The sequence below is a fragment of the Ursus americanus genome, chromosome 27 (genome assembly GCF_024610735.1).
Source record: "Ursus americanus isolate L20-20 chromosome 27, mUrsAme1.1.p, whole genome shotgun sequence".
NCBI classification, from domain to species: Eukaryota; Metazoa; Chordata; class Mammalia; order Carnivora; family Ursidae; genus Ursus; species Ursus americanus.
The window spans coordinates 37645783-37670961 of NC_142153.1; the positions used below are offsets into that span (position 1 = coordinate 37645783).

At 39.7% G+C, this 25179-nt stretch overlaps 1 protein-coding gene across 6 annotated transcripts in view; it reads left to right on the plus strand.

Moving 5' to 3' along the window:
• Nucleotides 1-25179, plus strand: part of TENM3 (teneurin transmembrane protein 3) — a 589152-nt gene that overhangs the window by 153874 nt on the left and 410099 nt on the right. For 4 of the 6 annotated variants that reach the window (XM_087856505.1, XM_087856504.1, XM_045785848.2 and 1 more), the window contains exons 2-3: nucleotides 4666-4972; nucleotides 24852-25130. In XM_087856505.1, the coding sequence (XP_087712631.1) occupies nucleotides 4741-4972; nucleotides 24852-25130 (511 nt within the window). In that variant the 5' untranslated portion in view covers nucleotides 4666-4740. The remainder of the gene's footprint in view (nucleotides 1-4665; nucleotides 4973-24851; nucleotides 25131-25179) is intronic. The other 2 variants (XM_087856507.1, XM_087856508.1) reach the window with 1 other exon arrangement.

Below are 25179 nucleotides of genomic sequence, written 5' to 3' on the forward strand. Positions count from 1 at the left end.
TCTTTGGAATTAGGAACATGTTATGAAACAATGTAAGACTGTTGTTCTGTGGCCAAGTTTCAAAGCAGGTTTAACTAATATATCCAAAATAGACAACATTATTACCTTAAATCTGGTGTCCTGCCCTTTCACTTAGTCAGTCAAATACTTTGCAGAAAAAATTAATTGAGAAAAGATTAATGACCCAATAATGAAATTTGCTTTAAGACCAGCTATGTTTTCTAGAGGCGTCCTGTGGTTAGTAACCGAGTTGCTTTTCAAGAAGCTAATGAAAATTAACCAAATTAGTTTGATATTGTTATGTGCATGCTGTAGCAAATTGAATCAGAACTTTTTGGTCATCGTTATTTCTAATAGTTTTCCTTTAGTTTTTCAAAGGCCTTGACCACTGTTGCAGCTAAGCTCCTGTTCATGAAATGCTTTGTGCGGGATATGCGCGCAGCGACCCCCCTCCTGTGCAGGACTGTGCAGTCACCATCAAAGTGCTTCAGCAGAGTAGCAGTACTTAGGCAGCTGCATTTTTTAACCTTCAAATCTTTAGCTGTGAGTGCAGAAGATAATGCAGGAAACTGCCTTTTGAAGTCATATTGAGCTCATTGACTTCCATCAGAAGCATTACAGTGGTTGCAAACATTACAGTGTAGATTAAATCCTTGAAGAGTTTGAACTATGTACAAAAATGGAGAGGCAGATGCAAAAGACTTTTTATTGTTTGGAATCTCTAAGATCAAAATGTCTTTGTCTTTGATGGTGTGTTTGAATACTATATCTTGATTTATCATGGCACTTCAAAATTGCTTCACAAATAAAGAAAAGTCATATGTTTGGTGCTAGAGATATTCTATAAAGCTCAAGAATATCTAAAATTATCTTTTTGTTACTCATTTATTAACATTTTATTGATATTGATTTGTAAACATTGGTAACATCACCATAGGGATGCATCCTTACTCTTGATGATACGAATTTGTATTACCACGTTAAAGAAATTGTTATCTAATTTGCAAGATCATGAAATTGTATCATGGGTTATATAATAGAGAATACATTTTACATTCTGAGGTCCAAAGGGACAGTTAAAGACGGAATGGAAATATGAATGCTCTAATTCAGACAGTGATCATTTTTTTTCTATAAAGGGCCAGACAGTTAATAGTTGAAACTTTGCAGGCCATCAGGTCCCTGCATTGGTTTCCTAGGGCTGCAGTAACAAGCTACCAGAAACTCAGTGGCTTAAAACAACAGAAGTTTATCTTTTCAGTTCTGGAGGCAAGAAGTATGAAAATTAAGATATTGGCAGTGCCACGCTGTCTCTGCAGTTCTTGGGAAGAAGCTGCTACCTGCCTCTCTCCTAGCTTCTGCCGTTTGCTCACAGCCCTTGGTTTTCCTCGGCCCGTAGCTATATCTCTCAACCTCCACCTCTGTCCTCACATGGTCTACTCTCCTGTTTGTCTGTATGTCTCTCTATCCAAATTTCCTTCTCTGTCTCTTAGAAAGACACCAGTCATTAGATTTAGGACCCATCTTAATCCAATATAACCTCATCTTAACTTGATTGCCACTACAAAGACCATAAGGTCGCATTCACGGGTACTAGGCGTTAAGTCTTCGATGTATCTTTTTGGGACACAATTCAGTTCACTACAGTCTCTGTTGGAACCATTCAACTCTGTCTTTGTAACATGAACACAGCCAAGGACAATACATAAATAAATACATGTGCTGTGTTCCAGTAAAGCTGTATTTACAGAAACAGGTGATGGGTCGGATTTGGCTGGTGTACTAGAGTTTAGCAGTGCCTGGTCTGACTAACTGAAGCCAAATTGCGGTGGAGGGGGAAAAAACTCAATTTCCTCTTGCTTCAATCAGTCCATTTTTAAAGCATAAAAATGCATACATATGTGTATATATAGCAGCACTTATTTTAAAATAAGATGTCAACTCAAGGCAAGAACTGGAACTTTTGTCATAAGTTCAAATCCCAAAGTTCTATCACTAAAAATGTTCGAATTATGATATTTATCCAGTCAGTTGAAAGCTTTTTGATGATCATTTAGTTATGAGAGTTGATATGAGCTTTTCTCCAAAGAGATCGAGATCACTTTGGAAACAAGATTTTTCTTGAACTCAGACATACACATTCACTCTATTAGAAAGAATTTATATGATTCCCCCACAAACGGTAGGTTCCATGAGGGCAGGGACATTGTTTTATGTAATGGTGTGTCCTCAGCACATGGAAGAGAGCTGAATACATAATTCAATAAATATTGACCTAAAGTAACTTTTGTTTTCCCTGGACTAAAGAGAGTGAATTGGTGTGTTGTTTTAACCATGTCGTATAAAAATATGCCCTGTTACTGTATCTTGAAATTATTTATTATCTTAAACACAAAGGAGAGCTACAATAAGAGAAATTCAATTTCTATTAGGAGCTTTTTGGAAGAATTTGTAAGGAGAATAATGGGGTAATGAATCAGAAGGGGTCAGTGAAAAAATATTCATTTTTTTATTTGATCAGATTCATGGAAAATCAGAAAAGGGTAGTCAACAGCCAAGATAAATATTAGCAACTACTTTTAACAGGCCAGCTCAGTTCAGTGGCAGGGAAATATGGAAGCCTATGTGAGGTAACCCTTCACAGGCAGTAGGGATAGGAGAAGATACAGTTTGGTTAATAGATAGCAGGAGGGAGCCGTCCAGATTTTCTGAGCATAGGCTCTGGAACTCTGTGATCATTCCAGCTCAGAATTTCACCACTCTCCTTACAGCTGTATGGAAGGCAGAAGTTAGGAAGTGAAAGGTAGAGGAGGCATAATGTTGCTCGGACAGAACGGAGTTGTTGACAGCATAGATGTAAACTGAGCCGATGTGGGAGAGTCCGAGACAGCACTAAGAAAGCACATTAAAGAGAGGTGTGATGTGTGTAATGACGGCCAAAGATCAAGAGAGAGGGAGCGATTCCTTGGGAGAGGGATTCTCCATGGGAGAAAATACCTAAATAGAAGTCACAGCCTTAAGGATATGGAACCAGAGGGAAGATCTGGGGCCACCAGAAATCATCTGTTTCGGGGCGCCTGGGTGGCACAGCGGTTAAGCATCTGCCTTCGGCTCAGGGCGTGATCCCAGCGTTCTGGGATCAAGCCCCACATCAGGCTCCTCCACTGGGAGCCTGCTTCTTCCTCTCCCACTCCCCCTGCTTGTGTTCCCTCTCTTGCTGGCTGTCTCTCTCTCTCTGTCAAATAAATAAATAAAATCTTTAAAAAAAAAAAAAAAGAAATCATCTGTTTCAAGTTGGTTATGGAATCACTCCAATAAAAAATGAATTTAGGAAAGAAGGAGTGGAGTGAGAGCAAGCATTGAAGGCCTTTGGGGACCTTCAGGTTTAAGAGAAAGACCAACCAAGAAAGAGTAAAGACAAAGGAGAATCATTTAAAGTGCAGATTAGGCACACCTCGCTGGCTCAGTCAGAGGAGCTTGACTCTTGATCTCAGGGTCTTGAGTTCGAGCTCCACATTGGGTGTAGAGCTTACTGAAATAGATAAATCAATAAACTTAAAAAAAAAAATTTAAAAATGAAATGTGATTAGCCCTGGGCTGCCATCCCTCCTTAGGCCCAGTGACTTTTACCCTGTTCATTCAGCAAAATCAGGAAAAAGACCGTTGCTAAGCAAAGAAACATAATTCACATAGCTCCTTCTAACTTAATCTTGCTACTGGCAGTTGCAAAAACTACCCCATCAAATTAGCCACTTGAATTGCCTTAAAATCAAGATAGCATGGATTTTTTTAAAAGATTTTATTTATTTATTTGAGAGAGAGAGCGTACACGGGCACACACACAAGCAGGGGGAGGGGCAGAGGGAGAAAGAGAAGTAGACTCCCTGCTGAGCAGGGAGCCTGATGAGGGGCTCCATGAAGGGACTCGATCCCAGGACCTGGGACCATGACCTGAGCTGAAGGCAGATGCTTAACCAACTGAGCCAGTCAGGCGCCCCTGGGATAGTGCAGATTAAATTCATTTTCTAGAGAGGAAAATGCATTTTTAGGGGAGGATTAAGAGAGAAGGATCAGCTTTTTCCATAGTTGAAGACATCTAGGTCCTTGAGACATGAACATTGTACCCGCTGAAGAAAAGGTCTTTGCAAAAATTAATAAAATCTTTGATGTATTTGACAAAGTTTCACTTCCAAGAAGCTCCCAAATTGCTCCTGCTCTTCCAAAAAAGTCAAAAGAAATAAAATAGTATACATTTTTGTAAGTAAAAGAAAGGGAATTTATTTGTGATGGAGAAAATGCTGTGAGAGAAAATTTCCCATTGTGGAAAATTTAACAAACTTATGGAGGCCAACTTTTAGCTGACTTCTGTAGTGAAATTTGATCTTGAGCTTAATTTTGTTTTTATTAATGTGAAAAATCAGTTAAAGTAGCTTAAACAAGCGTCCATAACTCTCAGTAACAGAAAGTATGCCTCACTTCCTGGTAATACAGGATATTTTACAGTGATTTCACAAATTTTCTTTCTTTCTTTTTTTGCTGGAAGCAGGTTTTCTAGATAGGCGATAGTATTACTTTCCACCATTTTCCAGATTGAGAAGGATGTAAAGTAGTCCGTTTTTTAGATGAATGTTATGCTGACATTATGCAAACCTTTTATCTTCGCAGAGAGGCCAATGGGAGTTGAACCCTGAGTGTAATTTGTGCCAAGCAGGACTGATGTGCACCCAGAAGGAATGAAGTATGGATGTGAAAGAACGTAGGCCTTACTGCTCGCTGACCAAGAGCAGACGAGAGAAAGAACGGCGGTATACGAATTCCTCAGCAGACAATGAGGAGTGTAGGGTACCTACACAGAAGTCTTACAGTTCCAGTGAAACCTTGAAAGCTTTTGATCATGATTCCTCGCGGCTGCTTTACGGAAACAGAGTAAAGGATTTGGTTCACAGAGAGGCAGACGAATACACCAGACAAGGTAGGTCATGACTCTCAAAAAACACAGAGCTCACGGGGTGACAACTTGTAGGTGTCGTGTTTTCTTCCCTCCTCGAGGTGACGTGATGATTTTCCAAATTTGATGCCTATCACTCCGATTCAGATTTTTGCTATAGGAGATGTTCACATCATATTCCAGAGTAAAGGTAGAAAGTCACCCACAGGCACACTGACCCCAGATAAGGGGACCGACACACGTAGAGAATCACGGTACACAGTTCGTGCGTGAGCTTGGTGATTCTGCACACGACCAGCGTGTGTGCAAAAACTGGACACCCAGGTCTCCTGGGCTCCCTCACGGTCTCCTGAAGGTGCTCACAGGCATTGTTTCTACAGTTGGGACTGATGCGAGGGGGAAGGAGCAGTGGTGAGGAAAGCCTTTTACCCTCATTAGAAAGTAAGAATCCTTATCCCGAATGATCTCATGATCCGCGTAGCCTGTCTGCTGATGTCTGTCTCTGGGAGGGTTCGGTTCTCCCTCTGGCAGGCCATCTAGAACATTAAAGTTGTACCTTAAAACATCCTAGCTTCTCATGATAGAATCCACGACTGTTTGGTCATTCGCATGTATTTGTTGAACATTTTATGCTGTATGCTGCCTGCATATTCTACCCATGGAATAATGACTTCTGTTACTCTCCTTCAGAATCTTAAACCTTCCAATTTCCATGCTTTCAGACAACAGCTTATTTTAAACTTGGCATCCGTAGTTCTGTTTTGTTTCCTATAATACGTTTTTGAGATGGGGGCAAGATTACTCCTAATAAAAATAAAATCCTCTTACATTTGTATTGCTTAGTCAATTTGCATAGAACTTAGCACCCCTTAGCTAATTTAATCAGGAAATGAGGAAAAATAAATTAAACTTCAAATGTAAAGAATATAGTCATTCTTTTCCAATCACCTTACAAACAGTGTGACTAACAGTTTGCTAGTGAGCAGGAACAAATTTAAGAAAAAGTAATAATGCAATAAATCATTCAGAAGTTTGGAAATTTTCCATGGTTCCTTTCTTCTCTCCCTTGTGGAAAGAGCCATCCTAACTAGATTGAAATAGCATTCACTCACCCAAACCAGTTCACCTCAAAGAAGACTCATTTGATTTGCTAAAGAGAGATTTTTTTTCCCCTAAAGCATGTCTTCTGAATATTACAGGTATCTTAGTTTATGAGAGGAGACAAAGTAGTTTAACACGTTTAATCCAGTTTTTAAGGGAAGATCTAAAACATATATTTGAGGTACATTCTCTGGGAAAGTCAAGGGACTTCAAGTCATTGCACAATGTCTTACAATTCCAAACCCGATTTTTTTCTTTCATATTGTCTACACAGCTGACATAGATTATCAGGGTACATTTTTCACCGATTTAAAAAATCATAGGTACTGTGCAAGGCATGTGATCTGAACCCAGTGTGAAGTCTTACTTTTTGTAACAAAAACAACTGCTTAGGGCCCTCCTGGAAAACAAAAAACAAAAGCACAAACACCACACCGCTGTGGAATACCATTAAAAGAAAAAAAATCCGCACATGTGGCGTGATGCGTGGAGGAGGCTCATGTCCACCCCAAGCAAGCATTTAGTCTTGGCAGCAGAGAGGGTGCTTAAACGGGTTAAAAATAGCGAGCTGAAATGTTCCCCTCCTCGGCAGCGCTGATCCAGCTCAGACTGCTGATGAGGACAAGGCGGTACCCTCTGTGGAAACCCTGGAACCGAAGTTCTTCGGGGAGCAAAGAGCGCTATTACTCAGCTGCTCACCAGCGAAGGAGGGCAGAACGAAAGGGGGCAGAGCAAAGAGAGAGTGAGCGAGGTGGCAGAGGGAGGCCCCTTGTCAGGAGCGGCTGAATGGAGCGGGGAGAGGGTTCAGGGCAGAAGGGAAAGGAAGAGCGGGAGGGCGGCGTGTGACGGTGCTCTGTCCACCTGGCACGGTCATAAATCGGGCACATTGAAGACATACATGGACTGTACTGCTCTTTATAGCCGGCATGCGCTGCTTCCTTCCTGCGCTCCAGTCGTGGCGCAAACCAGGTTATGGGCAGTCACAGTGTGAGGCGGGTCCCAGTAGTGCCCTCCCTTCCCAGATGGAGAGCTCTGACACCCCCACAGCTGGTGACAGCAGAGCTGGGACTTGAACCTCAGGCCGGTCCACCCCTAGTACTCAGCTTCCAACCTCTGGGCAGGGCCACAGCAGAAAATGGGCAGTTCCATGTAAGAATTGCCCCTTGCTTGATCGGTGTGGACAGAGAGAAATGGGGAGACATCTTTAGAAAATAAAACGGATACGCTTATTTGTGACCAGGTGGGATGAGGATGAGGGAGAGGGCGATGTTGCAGATACTTTATCTCTCCTGGGGTTTGGATACAGGGAATGTGTGTGGCAGGAGCAGTAAATGTAGCAGAGAAATGACTAAGGAAAGTCGGCTATCAGATTATGTTTTTCTCAAGCAAGCATAATGCGAAATCGTCCCAGGCTTTCATTTTCTTTGAACCTGACAAATGTCAATTTTTCCTCACTGACTGTTATGCTGTGGGATTAATTATTTAATTGACAAAATGTGCTTCCTGCCACAGCTCCTGAGATCATACACATAATAAAAATGAAAGATGAAAAATATTACTAGTAGCCAGAGATCTTTGAAACAATTCCAAAGAATCATGCTAATTTAGCTTGTCTGTGGAGTTTTAAAACAACTCGTCAATTCTCCATCCGCTTATTCTTTGAATGACACGGGAAAAGCTGCTCCAGCCAGAGGAAGGGCTAAGTAGAGACCCCTGTTAATGCAATTACGTGGAGAATTCAAATCTAGAAACACGATGGTTTTATGTTTCTTGACCAATTTTGTGGCCTATCATCAAACCTGATTTTAATCATTTTTTTGTGGCTTTCCTGACTGGCAGGTGACTCTCATTAATTACATGTTCTATTTAGATACCGTAAAGCTGGAGATGATTTCATTTTCACAATAATGTGTAATTTGACTGGATCTCACAAAGGTCTCTCTCTTTCTGTCTCTCTCTTTTTTCCCCCAATCTCTTCATGTGGTTTATTAGGTGATGGAAATAGTTGTTCTTTTAGCAGCTGTGAAACTCTGTAGGTGTGATGGGGTTAGGGTAACAATGGCCTGTTTTGCATTCTTGGGTACTATTTTCTTTGATTCATCTTTGAAGAGAATTTATCTTGTCAGGTCTGAGACATATTTCTCGTGAAACAGCTGCAGAAGATCATCCCACAGTTTTAGAGAAGTGAGAAAATAAGAGATCCTTTTTTTCTCTGCACTATATACATTGTTTGTAGTGTCCTTAACCAAACGAAAATGCTTATCAACTCCAACAAGGAATGTTGGCCATGAGAGTGAATTTTGAAGCAAGATGATGTCTGGAAATAAGAAAGCTTTTGTTCCCCCAGAACCATAAGCCTGAAAAGAACACCTCTGAGACAGTCTTAACCCAAAATGTTTACCACTCAGTCAGTAATTGGTGTTGGGTGGTGAATTGCAGAATTTTAAAATGAAAAGACCACCATTTACTCTTCATTTATAGAACGGCCATGGGGAGGAAGGTTATCCATTTTCAAATTTGCACAGCAGATAGCATTATGTCTGTATTTATACATCCCTGAGATCAAAGTAGAACATAAATTTGCAAAGTAGGAAAGGAAGAAGGAAGGCAGGTTGACAAAGATAGGCACTCATCGATGTCTAAGTGTGGCTCACCGCAGGCCTTCCCTGACAGCTTGCTTCTGGTCCCGGAAACTCTCCTGTTTCCTCACCACTGCTCTGGGATTTGCCTTCTTTTCCTGCTTGTCATCGTCAGCAGCGCCCCGCCATCCCCGGCTCTCACAAACATGGCTTCTGCCTCGCCCTAGTCACATTGCTGCCCTACGACCAGTTCGAGTGTAGTAGATCCCACTGGCCCTGTTTTTTCACTGCCGCACCTCCTTAGTGGGCTGCATCCTGAGTCCGTCTTTTCTACAAATATTCTTCCTTACCAAGGATAACCCTCTTTTGTGAAACAAAAAAACATTAGAGGAGGAGTCCAAGTTTTCCTGTAAATATGTGTCCAGGATTCCAGCATGATGGGGGCTTGAATGAGGCCTCATCTGCCCATCCCGTAGCCAACTCCTTACTTCCTCCAAGCTGATCAGTGATCCAGGGTGCAGGGGAGATCTAGAATTCTACAGGGTCCTGAAGGAAAAGCTGATGCAGGCAGTTTTTCCTTTTGGGTCAGATGAGAGCTCAGAATGGGGTGCAGCCCTGGGGTGAAGATGAAAAAGAAAGCTGTGACTTCATGGCACCAGGGAGAGGCTGACCTCCCTCTCCATGGTCCTTCTGGGAGTGAAGGTTGCCTTACGGGAGCAGCTGGTCTCCTTGGCCCCTCAGGAGCTGGGGGAACCAAAACAGATGCATGTTGTCCACTCTGATATTGTGAGAGTGCCAGGCAAGGAAACAGAGAGGAGAAAGATTTGTCTCTAGAGTCTAATAGGACTTACTGCTAAGGCACCCCAGGAAAGCCACAACAAGCTTAATGGCACCCAAAAGGCAGGAAGTGGGATAGGATGCAAGGCAAACAAATCAGGAAGCTGCTAAAGAAAATGAACAATGGAGATAGAAGAGGAGCACTTGAACCCAAACAAAAAATAGAAGAACGCTTACAGAAATCTAAGTACAGAAAAAGGCAACAACAACAAAACCAACAATAACCACCAAATGCTGGGGAGGGGGGCTGTTGGGGGGGGGGGAGAGCCATCATTTACAAATGAAAAAATGTAATCGATTCATTGAAGAAGAGTATGTGTTGCTTAATGAAATCCAAATTAATAATTTTGAAGACCAAATAGAAGAAATAAGCTCAAAACAAGAAACAAAGTTCCAGGTAAAATTAAAAAGAAAACACACACGCGTACGTAGACACACACACACACACCCTAAGCCCATCCTAGAGAAATTTTGTAACTTTCAAGAGGAAGGTATTTTATAAGATGCTATAGAGAAAAAACAAGTTACTTTTCTTGTTGCTTAGAAAAGAAACAAAAAGATTAATGAATTTCTCATCTACAACAATGAAAGTAGAAGACAATACAATACCATCTACGAAGAGAAAAGAACTATAACCCAGGGATCTTCTATGCAGGGAAGACATCATTCATCTCTCAGAGCAAGTGCGAGATAGCTGGGGACCTTCAAAGACACCCTCTAAGGAAGTATCCAAGAAAGCAGTACCTACTGAGTCAGAGTCACTGCCCATGAAGAGGAGCGGAAACAGTGATGAGCGGTCCACTTTGCAGTATGTGTGGGTAATTCCCAAATGATGATGGCAGAGCACCTGGGAATGTATAAGCACTACAAGGGAGACCTTAAAAAAAGGCTAGAGCTAAAACTGACCACTTGTCTCGGCAAAATCCAGTAGTTGGAGGAAAGTAAATGTGTTCCAAAATCTTACCCAAAGAGGGAGAGGGGGAAACAGTCACGGAATAGAGTTTTAATGGAGGGAAATAATTGCTACCTTGCATTCATATAATAAGGAAAAACATGTATTTGAATATGAATGTCAGGAAAGGGAGGTAATCATTAGAGGAATGAGAAAAGCACAATAGACCTACCTAATTAGCAAGGGGGGAAAGGGAATGAATAACGATCTGATCAATTTAGCAAAAACTGCTCCAAGGAAAAAGAGGAAACAAGTAAAATCATGAATAACCATAAAACAAGATGAAAGAAGGCAAATCTACTATATTACATATTACATGAAATGTAAATGCGCTGAATTTTGACACAAACAGAACTATTCCGTTGGTTTATAAAAGTTATTGGCATTTATAATAAATGGACTTAAAATGGTAAAAGAATGGTTGAGAATAAAGAGATGGATAAAGAACTATCAGGTAAATACCAACAAAAACAAAAGGAAAGCAAGAATGGCAGTAATAATATCAGGAACAGCAGAATTTACTATTAGAGATACTAAACAAGATAAAGAGGACCACAGAGGAAATGATAAAAGATAGAAGCATGAATACTCTTCAACTGCACACATTAAACAATGTAGTAGCTACGTTTATAAAGCAGAAACTATTAGAAAAAAGTGGTTGTTAAAACACATTTATGGGGGGATATTTTGGTTCACCTCCTTCAGCATCAGATCTAAAAGACGAAAATAAGGGAGCAATTATATAATATTAATAAAAATTTTCGGCTAAGGTATATATACAGACATTTATAACCAGCAGATGGGATACAAATTTCCATCGTTCTATAGAATGGTTGCAGAAAACGATTGTGCATTTAACCACAAAAAGAAACATTAAAAAAATCGGTAAAGTAGAAACTTTGTAAGTCAAAACATTTGATCATATAACTCAGTAAAATTTGAAATAAATAACCAAAAGATACACACACAAGAACTCTTTCCTTCCACGGATTATGGCAATCCCAGATTATGATAAGAAGCAATAGAAAGCAAGGAAAAGAAAGTTCTGCTTTTGAAATTTATGGGACACGGAGAAAGCCATAATCATAGGGAAAATATATTGTGAAGGAGAATATTTAAAGAATAAAGACCAACAAAGAGGAATTTGCTGTACATCCTAAGAAATGGGTAAAATATAAGAAAAATAAACCAAAGGAAATGGAAGAGGGAGATAATCAAGATAAAACTGAAATTAAAAACAAAAAAGCTGATTCTTTAAAAAGACCAAGGAAATAGAAAGCCCCTGATGATCCCAATTAAAAAATAATGAGAACAAAAATAGAGATACTGAAGACCGTGTAACAACTAAAAGGGACTGCTCCACACAACAGTTTAAATCTAGAGGAATTTATTTTTTCTTAGCAAAATATGATTGACCCCAAATTATTTCAAAACATGGAGGAAAACTTGTCAAGACCAATTATCTCAGAAGAGATTAGAGAAGTTGCTCAAAGGACACCATTACCAAGGAAAGAGTTCCTTTTGGTGAATTTTATGTTCCTAGGTGAATTTTACAGAACCTTTAAAGTGTAGCTCAATCCAAGATTCAAAAAGCTATTTAACAACACACACACACACACACACACACACACACACACTCACACTCACACACAAAAGATTGAAAGTACTGAAATTCATATTATGAAGCTGGAATAACCTTAATAACCTTAATACTAACTTGATTAAAATAGTACATAAGAGACACTATCTAGATCAAAATTATTTCTCAATATATGTGTAAAAATTAGTCTAACTAACTCTTCACATGTAAGAACCGAGCAATATATAAAAAGGATAATAGTGTAGGCCAAATTAATAACCGAGTAGTTACTAATCCTTGGTATAATGTGAGGATTTTTCAATGTTAGGAAGTCTATTCACATAATTAGATTAATAAATCAAAGTCGAAAAACATGATCTTATCAATAAATGATGAAAAGGTTTGGGATAAAATTTAGAAACCATTCCTTATTAAAATAAAACTAAGTAAAACAAGAATAAAAAAAATTAAAATATCTTAGTCATATATAAGATGATCAATCAAAAAAAATCAAGCAGTGTTCTAATTGGCGAGATCCTAGGACCATTTGAACTGAAATCAGGAACATGAGAAAGGCTCACCTACTCTCCCACAATTAATATTCAAAATTATTTTAGATGTTTTAGCAATTGCAGTAAGAGAAGAAAAATAATTGATTTATATTTTGGAAAAAGTTAAAATCAGCACTTCTATTAATTACATATCAATTGTATACATACAAAAACTATGTGTCTTTAAAAATGAATTTAAAAAATATAGTTTGAAGCAAATTGGTACTTGGATGAATACAGGATAAATGGATAGACATAGTAGGTAATGGAGCACAGTAGTTCAGAGTATAGATTCTGAATCCAGGTGATCAGTGTTTGAGCCCCAGATCTGCCATTCATTAGCAGAGTAATAAGTGACCGAATCTTGGCCAAGGAACTGGCCTGGGCCAATTACTTAATTTCTCTGTGCTTCAGTTTTCTTCTATTATAGAATTCGCTTTAGTTTTCAACCTATAGTTTGTTGAGAATGAAATGAGTTAATATATGTAAACTGCTTAGAATAATGCCTGGTGCATGTTAAATACTATTTTAAAGTAATTATTAAGTAACAATTGGCTAGATTTGGAAGTCAGAAAAAAACTTCCTATCCCAATAGCAACAAACACTATAAAACTCTTTGGAATAAATTTTGTAAGAGTGATATGGGACCTAATATGAAGGAATCTATAAAATGTTATTAAAATGCATAAAACAAGATCCAAATAAATAGGAAGACAGTCAGTGTTTTTAGATGGGAAGACTGATATCATAAGAGTATCACTTCTCTCAAAATAAATGTATGGAAGTCAAGATTTATTTTTAATTAGAGAATGGGGTCTTAAAGTTCACATGGAGGAATAAATCTGAAAATATATTTAAAAGGCAAATAATGAGGATAAAATGGCCTTCACATATATCTTTTCACAAATGCTATGAAGCCACTGTAATCACATCTATATGATATTGGCATAAATAAAGACAAGTCGATCAGTGCAATAGACTAAAATTTCAGAAATAGATCCTAGTATATAGGGAAATTTAGCATAAAACAGAAAATGGTTTTTCTATTCAGTGGGATTTGATAAATGGTGCTGGCACAACTGGTTATCCATCTGGAAGAATATAAAATTGGACCCATATCTCTCAGCATATTCAAAAATAAGTTAAGATGGATTAAAGACAAATGTAAAAAGTAAAGCAAAAAAAAAAATTCTAGAAGTTAATTTGAAAGACGAAATAAAGGAGGAATGACTTGATCGTCGAGTAGCAGGAAGCTCCCAAAACAATGGCTTAAACATCTAACAATTACTTATTTCCTGACAAAACAAGAAGTCTAGAGGTAGACTGTTGAGGGTCCGAAGATGCCCTCAAGAACCCAGCCTCCTCCTGTCTTTGTTTGCTCTGCCATCCTTCGCATGTGGCCTTTGTCCCGTGGATCCCCAGATGTTGGCTGCATTTTCATATTCCTGGCTGAAACAGAATAAAAGTAAAGGTGAGAAGACCTTCTCTCCTGTGGACTGTTTCTTTTTACTCCCCAGAGACGTCTTCCTACATCTCTTTTTTCAGAACTGTTATACTTGGCTACACTTAGCTGCGTGAGAAGAGGGAACATTTACTATTTTTGCTTTCCAGCTTTTATAACAGAGGAAGGCAAGGAAAAAGTGGTTGTGAATCCACACAGCCTGCCCCAGAGACTACATGTACACCTCGAGACTAGGGGAGACCATTCTAATAGAAACAGAAAACCCAGAAAGAAAAGCTTAAATGATTAATTTTGTAAAAATTTAAAACCTTCTCTATGTAAATGAAAATACCATAAACAAGATTATTATATTGGGACTTGTGTTTACAATTCATGTGACAGATATAAGGTCTATATATGTAATATACTAAGAGTAACTTTTACAAATTGAAAACAGAAAGACAAACAATCCAGTGGGAAAATGGCATGAATAAACAATTCACAGAAGAGCAAATTCAAGTGGTCAGTGAACACATGGAAAGGTGATCTGTTTTCCTGTTGGTCTGAGAAAGGCAATAGCTAATCCTAGCTCCTGCACGCCCCCCTCTTCCCCCACTGCACAGCTCACATCCTGGCTTCCATCACTGAGCATTTGTGTACCACGTGACTACCAGCGGTGTGCCAGGGGAGTTCCTCCCCCCTTGGAAAGCAGAAAATTAATGGAAGAGGCTATGGTGGTGAGAGGTTTTCCCTGTTGGAGTTCTGTACACATTTTTTCAAGGAGACCGCCTCCTTAGATGAATGTCATGCTCTATTGTGCTGTTGTTAATCCAGTTCCTCAGATACCAATAACTTAATAGACTTACAGGTTCCATCATGGCGTCCTACACGTTGTTTTCATGGGAAAATATACCCAGGTGACCCTTGAACACCCAGGGTACCCTGACACCCCACACAGTTGACAGTCCACGTACAACTTTTGACTCCTCCAAACTTAACTACCAATGGGCTACTGTTGACCAGAAACCTTATCGATAACATAGTCAATTAACATATATTGCATGTTTATATGTTATATGTATCATATTCCATATTCCTACAATAAAGTAAGCTAGAGTAAAGAAAATGCTATTAAGAAAATCATAAAGAAGAGAAAATGTATTTATAGCACTGTACCATATTAAAAAAAAATCCACTTATAAGTGGACCCAAGCATTTCAAACCCATGTTGTTCAGGGGTCAACTGTACTGATCCCTATCAACTTCTGACCACAATACATTCCTAAAGTGAGGACTTTCTAGACAATCGTGAAGTTTGGGCTTAGGAAGAAGCCAAAAAAAAAAAAAAATGTATGAATTCCTTTACTCAAAATTTTACTCAGAAATATTTGTAAAGGTATATGAAGTAAACACAACAAAACTCCATTCATAGAATTGGTGAGAGAGAGAGTGAGAAAGAGAAAGGAAGGAAGAAAGGAAGGAGGGAAGGAAGGGAGAGAGGGAGGGAGGAAAGAATAAAGAAAAGAAAAAAGAAAAAGAAAGAAAGCAAGCTATCAGGCTGCACATGTAGCTGAATACGGAAAGTTTGGGATTTATATTCCACCTTTCATCCAGCTTCAGCCAGGGTGAGATTTCGTTTGGTGCTGGGCAAAGGCACATTGTCTCAACTGAACCATAACCACAATCCTCTTAAAAACAACTTCTGCTAGCATTGCACTATAATGTTTTGCTGGATAAAGACATTTTACCCATTAGGATAATAGCATCCACAACATCTCCCAGATTGTGCTGAGGGAGAGAGTGAAGGGTTGGTGGCAAAGAGGTGGGACCGTGCCTTTAAAATATTTTCATCAATTTCCAAATAGAAAAGGCCCATTTTTAGCTCTTAGATATAGATTACGTCAGGGGAGGGGAGCAGTTTTATTGCTAGAATATTACTAAAATGATAAATAATTTAAAAATCCTTCTGTATGCTGTATGTTCCAGAGAGGTCAAAAGAATTAGATTTATATTTCTTAGATGTAGAACGTGAAGGTTGTATGTATCATTTTAGAATGTCTCCAATAGCATTGGGCAGATGTAAAAATAGTATTAGCAGTGCTTTCAAGATATCAATTATGTGTCTTTCTATACCATTTTATCCTGCTTCCAAAGTGAAATGGAATGCATTCATTTTTTTCTTAACTCCTCTTATTTTTATTTATTTGTGTTTTTTGCATTATGAAAATATATTAAACATTCCAACATGTTGGAAATTGTGAAAGAGGAAGATTTGAGAGCCAAGAGCAAAATGCTTTTAATTTTAAAGACTGAGATTTAGTTTAGTCTTGGATGCCATTATAGTGAATAATGGGAACTGATCCTAGACTTCAAAAGAAATATGACCATATGGTCTTACCATTCAGCACTTAATGCTGCTATGAATTTCCAGTTATACCCCAAACTTTTCATTTCCCCAGTGTTCCCCCTCACCTCTGTCATCATACAAAAATGAAAGGAATCTGAAGCCGCTTTTCTGAAATACTTCTGAAATACTGGTGCCGAGAAAACTTTTTCTTTGTGAGAGTAGGATTTTATGAAGAAAGACAAAAATCCGAAGCATTAATCAGATCCACCAGGCTAATTACCGCAACTCCAAAGTTTATTACTTTTAAATATTAACTACTTAAAATGATTCATTTAGAGATCAAAATGATTAATCCTTCTCAGTCACTATAAATGTCAGCGGCGGGATTAAAGGATTTAGATGGTCATGTTTACTCAACCTTACGTTTCTGTACTTAAAGACACAGTTAAATAGCTCCAGTTTATCATCACTTCACGTCCATCCATGTTTTCCTCTGAGCTCCCTCTTTCAGCTCCCCTGCCTAACTGATTGTTAACTAATTTTGGCTGTGTTGAGGAGGCAAGCGCTTCGTTCAGACTTGGCGGCCAACCTGCTTTGTAGATTACCCACCAGAAGGTGTGAGTAGATAGATGTAGCTTAGAGCCCTCCTCCGGCCACAGTGGGGGTAATCCTTTCCCCCCGCCTCGCCCTTTATTGGTCTGATGTCTGGAGCCCCCGGCTTCCTGCTATATTCGTATCCGGTCCTCACCACGTTGCCGGTTTTGGATCCACATTGCGAATCACCCCGGTGCGTTCAGTAGCAATTATTAAACACCTGCTGCTTCATGCCCGGCCATATGCAAATTTCTACCAATACCTACTGCAGTTTGACTCAGACACCGGCAGGTAGGTGGGAGCCACGTTATCATCCCTGGGTCTTGGATTGTTCTGAAGAAAGAATTACTATGTGAAAATAAGAAGCAAATTCATTCCTAAATGCTTTTGATAAAAACTAGCTGCAAAGTAATTTCTCTAATTACAAATGGGCGCTTATATCAAAGTGGCACTATTTTTTGTGGTTGGGCATGTAAACGCTGCACGATTCATGCTTACGAAGAGGCTCTTTCCTTAGATGTCAGCAGACTCGCAACCCGATGTTTCTGATTTGAGCTCACACCAAACCTTTTATTCGGTGTCTGGGTTTGCCCTCCTCTGGAGCTTCACAAATCTTCTCTTGAAGAAAATGTGAATTCTCTGGGACATTCATTCTAACCCTGCTTTCTCTGCCTGCACACCTGCTTGGGGTGTTCCCTTCTCGCTCTCCTCACCAAGTTCACTGTGGCGCCTCCGACTCCTGTCCTCATTGGCACACAGGTGTCCCTCCCAGCCGAGTCCAGGATGAATGCTGGCAGGGCAGCCTGCAATGGCGTCCGTTAGGCTCGTCTTTTGAATAATAAACCAGATTATAATTATGACATACACTGGCCCTGTTCTCTGTCTTCTACGAATTCAAGATCATCAGTCTGTGGTGGTGGATGCTAATACCACATTAACAGATAAAGAGGGCAAGCCATTATATTTGCATTTTACATACAGCGTGACATGGGGTGGGGCAGTTAAGGTATTTAATGTGGGATTTAAAGTTAATTCTTAAAATGTAGTTTTATGTAGGGCCATATAAGTATAGATGTATCACATCATTGAAATTTCTACTGCATGTTCAAGAATGGGTGTTCTGTTCAAACAGTGACAAATTTAGCTTAAGAAGGCATTTGGACTGTCCCATAAAATATGCATCCCGTCTCAAAGGGGAAAAGTGACATACATTTCTATTGTTGTGTGATCTTCTTATCATTTTGCAAACACAGCAGAAAAGGGAACTCCAGGTAGGATGGCGGTGACATTATTCCGCAAGCATCAAGTAAGAAATATTTGCCCAATTTGTAGTTTTGTGTTCTCCACCCTTGGAGGAACGTCACTCCGTGTCTGAGAAGGGATAATCCGTCCAAACTCACAGCAACCAAGGAAAATATTTAAAGAGAGTTGCAGGGGTTTTTTTAATTTCAGTCTTTTGAGTGTATATTGATTCTTCTATCCACTTCCCAAACTCAGTTTGGGGCGTTGTTATTATAGAAGAAATGGATGGGTATTCTCCTTTTTGGAAAGTCTCGTATGTTGAAAGAAAGGGCAGAAAGGAAATGGGAGACAAATATCGCTCCAATATTTCTTACATAACTTCACATCTTTACAGTCAACGAGGAAGGATTTTTAAAACCCAGCTTCTCCAAGAGAAGCTAGTAAGTTAAAATTCTAATTATTGAATAGGAGCTATTAAAGAGCAAATAAAAAATATATTTGTTTTTGTAAGAGGAGAAAACCTATAATTCTTCTTTATTATGTTTTTTAAATTAAGGAAATTATCATGCAAAGTAAAAATTCAAAATTGTAAAGTGGAGAAAATAACTAATTTCCTTCACTTGCAGTCCCTTCTAAATGATCATCACAACAGTTTTCTCGCCTTCCTCACCTTCATTCACGCTCAAAACCATAAGCACTCACATAATCTGTTGGTTCTCTCTGTGTTTCCAGAAATGGAATCAGACTGTACACACCATTCTGCAACTTGTGTTTTTTTGCTTAAAATATACATATATTGGGCTTCCCTCCAGATCCAAAGATATAGGTTCAAACTCACTGTGCTAGCCACATAATGTTCCATCAGATGAGCTATATATAATGTATTCAGCCATTCCCTTTCTGGTAAGCATTCCAATTATTTGAATTTTTGCAACAGTGCCATAAGAATCATTATTTGTACATGTATGTTTAAGATCAGGTGATTTTAGTCTCAAAGGTAGACTTTCTGAACTAAAGAGCAGTTTTCATTTTAATAGAAAATCATTTTCAAAGAATAAATCAGCATAATTGAAAGCAAGGAAAAAATAATAGCATAAAATTATAATGAATTCACATAGCAGGGCCACAGAATCTACTACTGTTTAAAGGAACAACAATTCTTAGTTTGTCCCCAGATTTCAGTACCGCTGTCCTACTTTGCAATTCCCCATTGCAAACTTGTAGTGTGATATAGTCACTCGTGGTGTGGTACAAGAGTCTACCGACAATAACAAGTCCTGGGGAGAATATGCAGAAATGGGACCCCTCCTGCACTGCTGGTGGGAATGTAAAATGGTACAGCCATTGTGGAAAACAGCCTGGCAGGTCCTCAAAAGGTGACACATAGAGCTACCATATGACTCAGCAGTGCCTCTCACGAAGACATTTTTGACAAAACCCTGTGCACGAATATACGTGGCAACATTTAATAATAACCGAAAAGTAGAAACAACTCAAATGTCCATTAACCGATGAATGCATATGTGGCTGAACCCCAGTCCATCTGCCCGATGCTCAGCAAAGCCAAACACGGAGACGTCGGGTGTGCAGCAAGCGAACAGTCTATTCGGGAGGCAGCCAGAGGAGGAGATGGGAGGGCGAGCTCAAATCCGCTTCCACAAAGGGGGACAGAGCAAGTTTTTCATAATCACAAGGGCTGAGATTACATACATATTGATGAAAAATGGCAGCGGGGAAACTTAAGGTTATCCACGAAGGTAGGAAGAGCGTGTGCATTGAGCAAACATAGATGTAACATATATCCCGTGTTCATTTTGAAACGGAGACTTAACATCAGAATGAGGCAGAATTCAGCCCCTGACTTCCAGAGGTTATCTTGGGACAAGGAGAAGGGGCTGTGGGCACCCTCTGAGAGCCGGTATAAGCTGAGTGGGGTCTTGGGCTAGTGAGCCCTGGGTGAGGAATGCATGGCCTTGCCTCTTCTAGGCTGGAACCAGACCAGTTGACTTTGAGTGCAGGCTTCTGCAGGGACAGCTAGTGAGTTGGTTAGTGGGGTGTGAAAGACACAATAACCGATGAGGGGCAACAGTTCTCTGGAAAACAAGCTTTAAACGCTCTGCTAGTTTTAACCTCATTAACCTTATGGGGCACAGATTCAATGCCCCACCTGAGTTAGGATCATTTCTCAATCTTGAGGACTTGGGACGATGACCACTCTGGCTATTTCTTGATCTCCTCAGGGGTAGATTTTGGGTAAAAAGCCGTGTTTGTAAATCTTGGATGTAACATGCCCACGTGCCAGGCTAGGCAGAAGTTTTTAACCTAGAGGTCGCGGCAGCAAGGGAAATAGAAGCAGTGTGGAATCAGACATGCTGAGTTTTACCCTGTTAGAGATAGTCCATCCGATGGAATAGTATTTGACCATAAAAATGAAGTACTGATATATACTACAGTATGAATGAACCTTGAAAGCATTATGCTCAGTGAAAGAAGCCAGTCACAAAAATCCACATATTGTAGGGTCTCTTTTACTTGAAATGTTCAGAATAGACAAATCTATAGTGACAGAGAGCTTGCCTAGGGCTGGGGTGAGGACAGGTGGGTAAGGGGGCCTGATAATGGGTACAAGGTTTCTTTGGGGGGGGGGCTGATAAACATGTTCTAAACCTGATTGTGGTGATAGTTACACACCACAAGGCATATACTGAAAACCATTGAATTGCACATTTTAAATGGCTACAATATATGGTTTATGAGTTATGTCTCGATAAAGCTGTTTAAAAAAACAAAAAAGAACAAACAAGGAAGAGAGAGAGAAAACAAAACCTAGGCATTAGGGAAACCTCGACTGTGGAGGGGGAGAGAATATCGTGAGTTTGGAACAGGACCACCCAATGGAACAATCTCTTTCTTTTCACTCACACAGGGACAGCAGATGTCTTGCTTACTGGTGACATCACTTGGCATTGCAGCTTTGAAAGATCCTTCCCTGCTCTGACTAGGTTAAAAATGCAGTGTGAGAAAAAGGCCAAGTAGCTAAGCCATTTTTTTCAATCCCCTTCTTTTACTGAAGGGGTAGCTTCGCTATGTGCTGACCTTACCTGAAACATTTGTTCTTATCTGGCCCTGCCCACTTTGTCACAAACCTTCCCTCGCTTTCTCAAAATGTGAACTTTTTTTTTTAATGATACAACCTGCCTACGTTGTGTTTATTCAGTTTTTTTAGAATACATTTTCAAATTTATGAGTGTCATAAAACACAAATGCCTAATCTAATCCAAGCTAACCTTGCCTTTTAATCAGGTGTACTTTATTCTTCCTGCAATTTATTGTTTTGGTACTGCTTCAAATTGTAGTGGGAAACTCTGTGTTGGCCCTGCTGCTCAAGGTTACCAAAATTCAATGTGCAGGAGAGAAATACGTATTTCACCAGTTTCAACCAAACAGAATTAATGTAAAGATTCTAAAAGGCAGAGAAGGAAATGAAGGTCATATTGTTAGAACCAGTGCAAAGAACACAATCTGAAGAAACCCTGGAAGATAACAATAAATGTGTGCTTTATCTCTTTCATGTTTCTTGAAGCCAAAGCAAGACGGTCAAGTTTTTAGCTGGTTCCAGAAGCATCTCTTCTGCCTTTCTCTGCACTTTTCTACATTGCCCTAAAACCCTCCCGAATAACTTCACCCAGCCCAACCCTCCCACTTCCATGATACCTGTACCGCTGTCTTCCCGGAGTCAGAAACCTTTCTTCTCTCCATCTTCCCTCCATTTGTCGAAACTGCGTATGTTTTCCATAAGTATGGCCCATCTTGCTAGCACTGGTAGATTGCCGGGGAAATAACCCGCTAGAACTAATTTATTCACGTTTGATCGCTAGATCTCCCCAGGGGTGTTTGCATTAAAACAAGGGATCCCACATGCAAGAACCCTTAACCCAAGAGGTGAATCAACACCAATAGAGCCTGAAGCTCTGGGGCAGGTCTGGGCTAGAGATATTTTTGAATAAAGGAAAAGGAAAAGTCAACGGTGGTGGTGGAGGGGCTGTCCTCAAATTATTTGGAAATGGTCCTCTCCTCATCGTCAAATTATACATTTCTCTATGATTGTTCATTACATTTGTCCAGGTGTTTATTTTTTAAGCCGTTCTCATTTAGCCGTGCTTTATGGTAGTCACATTTACAGAGAGCATCTCTTAAACCCAGTCACCAGAGCCCTGAAAGATGAAAAAAGTAGAAAAGTAAAGTGACTTGAACAGAGCTAGTGAGTGGCTTAACCATCGATCTGCTGGAGGTCAGGTTTAATGTTCTTTCCTAGAGGAAACGCAAGCAAACTTTTTAATTCAGGAAGGCAGCCTAACCGAGGCTCTCCTCTGCTTGTGCTCGCTTTCCAACTTGCATTTCAGAAGGAGCCTGTAAGAGTTTTGAATTATTGGGAGACATTGATTTCAGACAGTCAGATGTGGAAGGAGTTCAGGATACACATATTGGTTCACAGGGATGGTGCCTTGGATATTAATTTGCAAAGTGCACTGTGTTTACATACCTGGATAACAACTACTAAAGATAGCTTTCTGCTTTTCTTCATCTCATAGATTTTTGCATCAAGATGTTAACAGTGTGAAAAGTCAATAATGTGGAAAATGTTTTCAGTTGCATTGCAGAGTTTAGGAAGGAGTTTTTAACTGCCTTTAACCTCTCTCTTATTTTTATTCTCCAACGAGCACCTCCCGAAGTAGAGGAAGAATGCAGGGGGTCTTACCATCCATTTTCGTCCCTTAAAAATTGTTTAGTATTCTTATTTTGAAAAATCAACATGTTTAATGGTACAAACTGCTTTCGGCTCCTCCCCCCTCCCCATTTAAAATGTGATGTATAAGTAACAGTGGGGAAGGTCTTCTGCCACTGCTCCATTAACTGTCCATGACATTGACCTTTTCGGGATTTACTTCCTTAAGTACAAGCTGCACTAATTATTGAAAAACTACTGACAAGACGGTGCCTTAATTCACCAAACTTGCCCACTTTTTCACTGTTGCATGGGCTCTTTTTTCCTTTTCTTCTTTTTTTCTTCTGACATGTTTTTTTGGTTCAGATACTTATTCAAATCTCTCTGATAAGCAGTTTGATTTGTAGCTAATTGTAGCAACTGATTTTCATTATTTATGAGTGTCATTGTCAGAACCCATTTGGAAGTCTGGCCAAGATAAACCTGATTCCAGCTTCTGATAGGACCACCGCAATAAAGCAATTAACCACACTGGTTCAAATGTGCTGAGGCTACTGATATCTTTACAACCAAATATATACTATATCGTGCATTATGTTTGACTCCTTTCCTAGAAGGTTCCACATGTTACTATTTTATCACAAATAATTTATGACACCCTTTTTTTAAAAAACATAATGTACGTTACTTCTCACAGCAGCCAATTAACTTTAAAGTGTTCGTAGATTGAAGAGACAGAAGTAGGAAAATGAAAACTGTGAGTGATATAAATGCTTCGTGTTCTTAGAGGCTGGTATTGTGCGGCAGCATGTAAGTCAGTCTTTGTGTACTGTCATTCTTTACGTGTACTTTGATTCTGGTCGGTACCCAAATCTCAGACCCCATCATGCCAACAAGAGGCAAGACGGAAGAGCCATGTATCTGCATCATACAAGCAAGCATATTTCTCTCTCTTCTCAGCCATACTATCATCAAACATATGTGAAATTTCAAGAATAAACACACGATTGGCAAAGTCATTAATAAGAGGAGTCGTTTTCAAGTGTCACCTAATTTAAACACTTTAGCTTGTAGTTATTGCCTGGCCGTGAGTTTTATTATGCTCCAATTTATTAGTAAAGGCCTGTAGGGTTCACAGGCATTTATTTTTCAGGGAATTTGATTTTGTCATTAATTTTTAAATACATATTACTCCTGCTTTTATTTTTAGAGTGCACTTTATTTGCAAAAATTGGTTTACTCTGATCAATACAGATGTTTCCAGGTGTTTGTTAAAGCAGAATGTCTAGAAAGTCAGATGTCTGCAAATTTTCAAGATGCTACACTCCAAAACCTAGTGAATGTACACGTGTGCACACACGCACGTGTGCAGTATATGTTTATGCTAGTAGCTAACTTAAGGTGGGAAGATGTAAATAAAGACTGACCAAGCCCCTGTTTCTATTTATCAAGTAACTTACTCTCTTTTCTCTTCCAAGGGAATGACATCTGGGTGGGAAAAATCCCATCATTGAGGACTAGAGTCAAGACCCAGGAAATAACTGACAATTTCCATTGCTTCACAAGTGGCTAAACAAAATTCTATCATTGATAACTAGTCCTTTCTCTGAGTTGAGTTGTCATGGTCTGCGCTCCTTGGCTTGCCCCTCTCTCTTGAGGTGCTTATGGGCTTAAGTGGCTGACGGAGGAGCTCTGAGTGGGGGTGTGTGGGAAATCATCAGAGGAGCCCCACCCAGCCTCTCCTAATTGCACCCACTTGACCATATGCCACTCAATGCTAATGTAAACACCTGGTGCCAATAACTAGAAAACCGGAAATGCTTGGGTGTTTATTTTAGAGAGATGTCTTTGAAAGAAAGAAAGAAAGAAAGAGAAAGAAAGAAAAGAAAAAGAAGAAGAAGAAGAAAAGGAAACATATACTCACTAGTTGTTATCTTTTTTTCCCCCTAATTAGGACAGAATTTTACCCTAAGGCAGTTAGGAGTTTGTGAACCAGCAACTCGAAGAGGACTGGCATTTTGTGCGGAAATGGGGCTCCCCCACAGAGGTTACTCTATCAGTGCAGGGTCAGATGCTGATACTGAAAATGAAGCAGTGATGTCCCCAGAGCATGCCATGAGACTTTGGGGCAGGGGGGTCAAATCAGGCCGCAGCTCCTGCCTGTCAAGTCGGTCCAACTCAGCCCTCACCCTGACAGATACGGAGCACGAGAACAAGTCGGACAGTGAGAATGGTAAGTGCCATTTTTTTGCTCTATCATGTTGGCCTTCAGTGCTTCTGTC